Raw genomic sequence first — 9,545 nt, forward strand, 5'->3', positions numbered from 1 at the left:
CTCTAAACCCCTTGAAGTTTTTCCCGAAAGCGGGCGGGGTGTCCGTGGGTTTTGCTGTGGGGTTTTTTGAAGGCGGGGGGAAAAAGAAGCCAATAGTGGCTTGATGCAGTCCTGTTGTTTGGGAAAAACAGGTACCATTCCTTCTGACGGGAAAAAGGGGTTTTGGGTCTTCCCTATTTTGGAAGGGGGAAAAGGGGCCCAAAAGGGGACTATGGCAATAGAGAGGATTACATTGTCAGCGTACCAGAAAGGGACCTGTTCATTGTTTGGTGGAGTATATGCCCACCTTTTACAAGCACAGGACTGAGCAGTCTGGTTTTAACCCAAGAAAAAAAATGAAAAAACCGTGTTTTAGCACTTTCGTGCCCTTTGTGAACGTCGATTTGAGTTTCAAAAAGGTATGTTGAGCTTTATTGATCTCAAGAGGCTTTCGCTCAGTGCATGGGAGTTCACTGGACCCTACGGGGGTCCTGTGGGATCCCCCGAGATATTGGTTTGCTGTTGGCCTGAATAAGCCCGAGATGTGTAAAGTGTTTTGGGGGGGGGGGATTCTCCCTTTTTTTACCGGGTCTCCCGGGGTGAGGCAGGGTGTGTTGGCCCAACCCTTTTAAATAAATTGATGATGGATTTTTGCCATGCCTCTTGGAAATTTTCAAGAGGGGGCCTTGACTTTCCCGAGGAACAGGACCCTAGTGGAGACTTGGAGGCCGGGAAAAGCCTCAAGGTGCTGCATGAAAAGGCGAAGCATTGGAACTTTGGTCGACTGGACCAAGACCAAAGGGTTCGGAATTTTGGGGATTGTTAGATGTCGATGTTTAGTCTGTGTGCCTGTGGTGAAACTTTGAGATTTTGGATAGTTCATTATTTTTGGTATGTGGCAGAGCGACAGAGGTTCTGAGGGAAGTCCTCAATGATCGATTGACCTAGGGGTTATTGGGCTCACTCAAAAGGGTATATGGTCTGTTGGATTTGATAAGAGGACTAAAATGGCTTTTTGGAGACTGGTGATCCGGCTCACTTACGGTTGGAGACCCGGGCCTGAACAGTGCTCTGAAGGCACGACGACTCCTTGGTATAAGTGTATTCGCAGATAGGGGTATACCTGGGGGGCCCGTTCCAATCAGAGGATTTTCGTGAGACTGTTTAAGACCCTTACCAATCTGTACGAGAGCGTTAACTTAGTCTTGGGATGTGGCTCGTTTTTGAGGATGACCCCCCCCCAACGGAAGCCCCTTTCCGCGGGGGGGGGGCTTGAGGTCCCCAAAATCTGGGAAACCGACCGGGGGGCGCCCTACTGGGGGGGTCACCCGGAGGGATGAGACCAAAGGGGGCTTTGGTGCACCAGGGCCCGTGAGGGGGGATGGTGACCCACCCTGGTTTATTCCTTTGGGCCCGGGAGAGCCTCCCCCGTTTTTTGCCCTGCGTGGGTCCGTTTTTTGCCCCGGGGGACGGGGGGCCCGGGGGTTGAGGATGCTGCACGCGCGCCCTGCAGCTATAACACACCCCTTTTTTGGGCCTTTTTTGGTTTTAAAGGGTTGGTTGATAAAGCCCGGTCAAGTCATCGGTGGTCAAATAGGCTGGGTAAGCAGGCATATTCAGTGGGGTTAGGCATAGGCCCCGCGACTGCCACCCGTACTGTAAAAAGTGGCTGTGTATTTTCCCCCATCCCCCTGTGGCTTGGGTGATTTTGGAGCCAACTATAGTTTCCCCCCTTTGGGGACCCCAGGGTTTGGGTGGGGGGGTGAGGAAAGAAAAATTCAAATTTGAGAGAATAAAAATTTTACAAAGTTTCTAGCCCCTTCCCTGATGACTTACGAAACCCCCCCGACCATTCCCTCTGGAAATCACATGTTGTCACTCGGGAAACCCTTTTTCCAGTTTAAAAAGGGCAAGAATGGGAATCGTAAGGGTTCCCCGGGCTCCCAAAAACCAGGTAAGAAGGGGAAAAGTCCCCCTCAACCACAAAGGGAAATTTCCCCGGGAAAAATATGAGAATATTTATATAGTAAGAAAATAGTAGGGGAAGCCCATTGAGGGTGTATAAAACATGGATTTGTATTTTTGAAGTACATAGGAAAATATTTGAGGTATGTAAAAACCGGACCCTACATACCCCCACAGCGAGGGGGAAACCCGATTTTGAGGTTTCGTCACAGATGAGAGTGACCTTTGATTTGTGAAAATTGGCAACATCCCTGGGGCCCAAGTTTCATGTTCTCCTTTAAAACCCCCTAAATCAGTGTAAGGGAAGTTTTTTCCCGAGCCCTGATGGGGTTTTCTGAAGAAAAAATGTTAGGGAAAACTGGGAGTTTTTTAAGTTAGGGGCCCAGAAAAGGGTTTTAAAAGAAAGTTGACGGTTTGGAACAGTTACACCATCTCCCCTTTTAATTTTAAACTTTGGGTCCTTCGGGAATCAGTTAATTTGGGCATGGAAACCCCCTCAAGGAAAAAAGCCATATGTCCCCCAACCCCTTTATGGGGTTTGCTTCCAGGGCCCCAGGGTTAGGCATGGAGCCAACTCTTGCCTTTTTAAGGGAAAAAAATGGAAAACCCAAGAATATGTGAAAAGGGTGGTTTTGGACAGGTCATCAAGAAGAGGGACAACTTCCAGGCCCAAAATTTTGTTTAACCCACGCAAAAAAGCTCATGAAGCTTCTTAAAAGGGCATTTGAAAAAGGTACAAATTGGGGGAAAGAAGTTTTGGGATAAAAAGGGGGAGCAAGGAAAAAAGTAGTTCTCCAGAGGAAAAAGGGGACTTTGCCCGTGTGCTTTTTGCCAGACAGGTAAACCCTTTGCTTGGGTTTTGGGGCCATCCTCCTTCCCCCAAAACCCTTGCCCTCCAAAACTTCTTACACCACACACTTCCCATTTTTTCAAACCTCAGCCCCCAATTGCTGAAAAATGCCTCGGGGAAATTTCCCACCAGAAAGGAAAAGTAGGAGTGGGGGTCTATTGAGGGGGCCCTCCTCCCCCCAAAAGGGAAGGCCCCTTTGGAGAAATTTCAGGTGGGTTTCCGGGGCCCTAAATGGTGACACCCCCATGCCCCATACCCAAAGGGGGCCCCCGCTGCTAGGCAAAATTTGCCCCTGAAGCAAAGGCTGGGGGTTTCTCCTTTTTGCCCGGGAAAAGGGGAATTTTGAGTCGGCCAAAAGACTCTTTTTAAGGGGGGGTCTTGGAGCCGTCAGGAAGGGCTCCGGGGGGGGTTTCAACGGTGACAGCTCCAGCTCCCCACCCCCATCCACGGGGGGGCCTCTTCTGCTAGGCAAAAAATCCCCCTGAAGCAAGGCTCAGATGTTCTTTCCCCCGGGCCCAAAGAAACCCTGACCCGTAAAAAGGGAAAACCCCGGGGAAAACCCTATTTCCCCAACGGGAAAAAAACCCCCTCAAAATACTCCCCCAAGATCCTGGAAAGGGCACCCTAAAGGTGTGGGAAAACCCTTTGCCCACAGGTGCCCCAAAAACCCCCCTTAAAAAAAAATATTTTAAAGAACTGGATACCCAAATCCAAGGGAACTGTCGGGGAAATTTCCCTGCAAAAGGGGAAAGGAACTGCAAACTTTGAAGCTTATAAAACCCCGTTTGTGTATGCTTAAAAGAGATTATAAACCGGGGAAAATCATCCTTTCCTGAGTGTTTCCCAAAATTTCAACCCCCAATATGGGATTTTTGGACAATGGACCTATGGAGGATGGGCATACTGGTACGCCCGGATTTTCCTTTCCGGGGCCATCCCCCTTTCGGGACAAACGGCGGTTAAGGCTGTGAGAATGGGCTTGACACAAACCTTAAAATGACGAAATCTATCAATTCCTCCAAATAATCAAAATTAATGTTTTGGGAAAATTACTTAAAGCATTTTCCCACAAATTTTTTACCCCTTGGGAGATTTCAAGGGTGGGCATACTCTGGGGGGGCCCATTTGTGCAACCTCGAGGAAGGGCCCCTAAGAGTAAATGCAGTTTTTTTGGGAACAGTGAACATTTCCCCACACTTTTCCAAATTTCAAACTGGGACTTTCCCAATTAGCCCTTTTGTAAATTGGTCTCCCCGGATTAAAGATGAATTTACTCGGCAGGAAGGGAGGACTTACAGGGAAGGGCGCCCCTTTTTTCCAAATTTTGGAGGAGGGAATGGTTTTTTCCCGGGCCAATGGATTGCAAAAGAGGCAAATTAACATGCGGGACGGGAAAATTTTTTTAGATCAACTGCAGTTTTGCAGGGTTTCTGTGAATGATTTCCATGGGTTCAAGAGGGTTTTAAAATCATTTCACATCACAAATTTCACCTTGCAGCAGAAGCATCCTTTCCCCAAAAAAAGTAGTGGGCTTTAAACCGTCGACCCCCGGTTTAACCAGGGTGGTCTGATGAACCCAAAAACAAGCTGTCAGAGCAAGAAAAGCTGCATTAAGGCGGGTTAAAAACGCCCGCCCCATTGATGAAAACCTTAAATTCCATAAAAAAAAAGACCCGACCCAAAGGCCCCAGGCGGGAGTGTTTAAAGGGGGCCGGGACGGAGGGCATGGAGACAGTTTTTGTCCCCTTGTTTAAACCCTTGGGGGACCCCTTAGCGGGTATGGGAAAAAGGTGCGTAAGATCGCGGAAAGGGGAAAACCACTGTCACCCCCGGGTTTAAGATTGATGGCATAATCATCCCAGTTTTTAAAAAAAGATTTTGCTAAGGAGCTAGTAAACCCCATGGAGGATCTCCTCTGGACCCATTTTTAAAACTCCCCATTCTCCACTCTTTCGGGCTGAACGGGAAAAACGACCCCCAGTGTCGTTTTTCAGTAGGACTGCAGCAGAACTTCCAAAAATTTTCCATTTTGCGCAAGGAGATGGACTCGTTTTTGAGCTCTGCCGTAAAGGACTGCCCCAGGAAGTGACATATTCCTTTCCCAAAAATGATATCCCACTTCCAGAGAGCTCCAAATTTCCCTTTTGGCCCTATTCAATAGGATATTTTAGGGGGGGTACAGTGCCATCCACAGGGAAAAAAGAGTCTATAATCACCCGGCCCCTAAACCGGGTTTGGAGTTTCCCACCCCAAAAATTACAGCCCAAATTTTTCCCCTAAAACCCAAAGTTGAATCTGAAAAGCTGAGGGGGAAAAGGGTAAATTTGGGTTTGACAGGGCGCTAAAAAAGGGAAAAACGTGCTGACTCCATACAATAGGGTTTAGAAGATTGAGATGGGACCCCCGATGCATTTGAAAGGGAAAGGGAAAAAACCGCTAAAAGGGGAATTTCCCTTCGCACAGCGACGCACAGATAGCGTTTCTTTGCCCTTGAAAAGGCTTATGATACCACTTGGAAAGTTTGGAACCCCAAAAAATTTGGTATGACATTGGTTTAAGGGGAAAGCTTTCCCTACCTTCATAAAAAATTCCCTTTGTAACGGGAAAATTTTTTTTTTTTAAAAGTTCGAGGGGGAAAACGGGTTTCTCAAAACCTGGAAGATCAGTGGAAGGGGTCCCAAAAGGGGGATTTGCTTAAGTGTGCCCCTGTTTGCCATTGCAAAAGGGGGAAATTTTTAAAGGTTTTTCCCAATTTTCTTCTCATGTAATGGGGGTAGTGGATGCCCTTTAAACGTACGGGCTCAGGGGGGAAGTTACAGGATGTAAAAAGGGGCCCACTGCAGGCTCCCGTAAATCGGGTACAGGGACAACATTAAGGGGTTTTAAAATTTTTCCCCCAAGCAAGACCAGGCTATGCATTTCCAAAACGAGGAAAATTCCTTTTTCCCTCTTTTTAGGAGAAAAACCCACTGAAATTTTGCCCCAAGAGGGGGAAGTACTGGGTCAAATTTTTGCCTCAAGACTTACAGGGGCCCAATAAAAACATTTAAAAAAAGAAAAGGCTAAAAAAGGCATTAGTTTTTTGGGGGGGTTTCTTTCACATCTATTTTGGGGTGCGGGACCGAAAAACGCTTTACAGTTTTCCCGGGAGCGCTTTTTTGTAGTAAGCTTGATTATGGATGTGAAGTTATTCATCTGCAACCCCCACTGTTTACGGGTTGGGACTGGGTTTCATAATGAAGCCTCAGAATCTTAGGGGTTTTCAGGTCTCCCGGGGGCCCCTGTAGTGAGAGGGGGAGAATCCCCTTTTCATTACCCCGGGGAATAAATGAATCTGATTTTATACCGGGCTACAAAGGATTCCAGGATCTTTTACTTTCCCCAAATTTGGTTTTAAACCCCCCTTGAGGATAGCCGATCCTATGGTAGGAGAATGGGGAAATCTTGTGGAAGATTTTAAATTTTTAAAATCTCTCAAGGTTCTGGCTTTTGGGAATTTCCCCAAATTTTCCACCTTGGACAATCAAGTCAAGCTGGATTTAGTGGGAAATTTGGGGAAAAAGGGGAGAGACCCCGAAGAAAGTCCGAGAAAAAATTTTTCAGCCCCTTTTTCAAAATACCGGGGATAGACCCAATTTATAAGAGGTTCGAAATTTTGTAAAGGGCGGGGGTTTTGAAAAAAAGTGAGCAAAAGGGAAGGACGGGCATCTGGCAGTCTTTTCTAGCAGCCCGATTTCCCACTCCCGTTTTCCCTTTGCCATTTTACAGCAGTTAAGATGACTGGGAAAATCTTACGAACCTTTTTTTTTTGTTGTGATATATTGGACCCGTAGGCTTGCAAGAATAAAAGGGGTTTTAAAACTCATCACACCCCAGAAAGGGGAGGGGGGTTTAAAGATTGGCTTGCACTGATGCAACACGAAAAAAGAAAAAAACCTATTTTGGGTTGCCAGCGCATGTTGGTATCAGGGGAATGAGCGAGCTGTTTCAAAAACCCAAGGCAGTTTGCTGCTCCCCCTTGTGATTGATTGATTTTTTAAAAAATTATCTGCCGCGCCCAACAGCTAAGGTCATTAGCGGCGAAACCCGTTAAAAAGAAATAAATTTAAAAAGTTTTTAAAAAATTTTAAAAAAAACGTAATAGGGGTATTTTATAAAAAAACAATAAAAAAATTAAAAAACAAAGCATAAAAAATTATACTCTAAGGTATAAAAATTTTTGCATAAACATTTTGCATAATTAAATTTATTAAAAATATTAGTCTCCCTAAAGGAAAAATAAAAGACCTCTATTCACAACCTCCCCCCAAAACATTCTTAGTGTATATGGGGGGGACAATACATCGTCTTTGGGCTGAAGGGAAGTTTCACATTTTTTTTCCCCTACATGTTTCGATTGTTAAGGGCTTGGCATCCCCACAAAAGTGCCTGATTTTTAAACCAAACACGGGGCCCCCGAGTTTAGTCTTGTTGGTTTCCCGATTTTAGCCCTTTTTAATGCAAAAATTTTTCCCCTCACGGTTTTGGGGTGGATGCTAGTCACCCAAATGCCAAGGCTCTTAATCCCTCGCAGTTTATTTCGGAGAATGCCTCCCCTTGTTCCTTCAATTTTTCGGGAAAAACCCAAAAACCCGAGTGGGTTTTAGGCGGGGGTGTGGGAGGGGGAAAAAGAGCATAACCCAAACCCGGCGGCAGCTGCCTTTGCCCTTTTGAACAGCTCGCTCATTCCCCTGACACCAACCCTGCGCTGGCCCAACCCCAGAGTTACTTTTTTCGTGTTGACATCAGTGCAAACCAATCTTGAAACCCCCCTCACTATGGTTGATGAGGTTTAAAAACTTTGATTGCTTTCAAGGGGACTACGAGAGTCACAATATTCAAATAGAATGGTTATAAGACTTAGGCATTTTTAACTGCTGCAAGGATTTGGGAAAGTAACTCGGCCCGTGAAGATCCCAGGTGCTAGAGAAAGACTGCAGATGCAGTCTTCCTTTGCTCAATGCTGCAAAGCCCAAACCCTTTTCAGATTTCGAACCAAACTGTATATATTTCGTCCGATCCTTTGGGACTTAGAAATGGGGGGAAGAAAAACTCTCTCTGGGCTTCTGCTTAGATTCCCCCCCTTTCCCAATTTCCGGGCCAAATCCAGCTCGACTTTTTTTTGTCCAAGGGGGGGGAAATTGGGGGAAATTTCCCAAAAGCCAGAACCCCATGAGATTAAAATTAAGGGGCTTTACAAGATTCCTATTTTCCTAAAAGGAAACGGCCTTTTCCCCAAGGGGGTTTAAAAACCCCCCAATTTGGATGTAGGGGAACCCCGGAAAACCCTTTTTAGGGTTTTGTATAGTAAATCAGGGGTTTATTTTAGTCCCTTTGTAATGAGAGGGGTTGGGGTTTTCCACTCTTTAGCATAAGGGACTCCCCAGGTGAAGACCTAAAAGGCCCAGTACAGATTTTTGGGGGAGCTTTATTATGAAAAAGAGTCCAAAAAATCCGGTATAAACATTATACCCAGGGAATGCTCCCCTTAAACCAAAAGTATACAGCTTCATGAGTTTTGCCCATGCTTTTCCAAAAAATAGTTTCAAAGCCTTTTAAAGGGCAAAGAAGGGCTGTTTAAAATGTGACGTCGCTGGCAAAGAAAATTTTGTATGCAGTTTCCATCCTACAAGTGGGATCCCGTGGTCGATTTTCAAAAATTTTTAAAGCCAAAATTGATATGGGGTTAGCAGTTTTTTTTTTTCTAGGGAGGGCCCTGCAAAACCCGAAATTTACCCCTTTTTCCCTCAGCTTTCAGATGCAGTGGTGAGAGAAAATTGGCTGTAAATTTCCCGGGGGGAAGTATCTTTTCCGGGTTTTGGAAAAGGGAAAGATTATAGCCCCTTTCCCCCTGGGTGGGACTGGCCCTCCCTATAGACCCATTTTTAAACAAGTCCAACAGGAACTCTGGGAAACTTTCCGGTAAGGGAGATATCATTTGGGTATGGAATATCGGAAATTCCCGGGGCAGTCTTTTCCGCAGAAATTTCAAAACAGAGTCCATTCCTTTCGCAAAAAAAAGGCCCAAATTGAAAGGAAGGGTTTTGCTGCAAATTTTTGAAGAACGGACATGGGTTTTTGTTCCTGTTCAGGGACGAAGGGGTGGAGAACGAGCAGGTAAAAATGCTCCCGAGGAGATCTCTGCCATGGATTTTGCTAGAAATTTGCAATATCTTTTTTTCTGTGTGATTTTGCCATCTATCTTCAGACAGGTTTTTGATAGGATGTGCTCTTTCCAGCCAAAACTTTCGCACCCTTTTCCCAAAACCCATGTTTAAGGGGGGGCCCCGAGTTAATCGAGGAAAACATACTGTTCCACGACGTCCGTTTTAGCCTCCTTTTTGCACGCGCCCGGCCTTGGCTCGGGCTTTTTTAACTGATCAAGGTTACAAGGGGGGTCGTTTCAAACTGCCTTTTAAAGCAGCTTTCTTTCTCTGACGCTTGGGTTTGGGATTCCTCAGAACCCCCTTGGGACTGGAGGTTTGACGGGACTGTCCCCCTACTTTTGGGGGGATGCTTTTGCTTTCCCAAAGGGGGAATTTGTTTATTTTGAAGTGATTAAACGCATTTTGAAAAACACTGGAAATCATTAAAGATCTTTCCAATACTGCAGTTTATCTAAAAAGGGTTCCCGTCTGCAAAGTTCAAGTCGCCATCTCGGGACTTTATTAATGGAATACCCTAACCCCCTAAAAAATTATTGGAAAATTGG

The 9,545-nt window shown here is 45.8% G+C and overlaps 1 protein-coding gene across 1 annotated transcript; it reads right to left on the reverse strand.

Moving 5' to 3' along the window:
- Positions 1–923: 923 nt before the first annotated feature.
- On the reverse strand, positions 924–8,359 carry LOC119579921 (proline-rich protein 2-like). Its single transcript, XM_037927767.1, has 7 exons — positions 8,306–8,359; positions 6,010–6,144; positions 3,876–3,943; positions 3,051–3,255; positions 2,470–2,525; positions 1,296–1,492; positions 924–1,102 (listed from the first exon to the last, which is right to left on the reverse strand). Exons 1-7 carry the CDS (start codon positions 8,357–8,359, stop codon positions 924–926), a joined length of 894 nt encoding a protein of 297 aa, XP_037783695.1.
- Positions 8,360–9,545: the final 1,186 nt, after the last annotated feature.

Source organism: Penaeus monodon, chromosome 13, assembly GCF_015228065.2.
Source record: "Penaeus monodon isolate SGIC_2016 chromosome 13, NSTDA_Pmon_1, whole genome shotgun sequence".
Classification (NCBI taxonomy): domain Eukaryota; kingdom Metazoa; phylum Arthropoda; class Malacostraca; order Decapoda; family Penaeidae; genus Penaeus; species Penaeus monodon.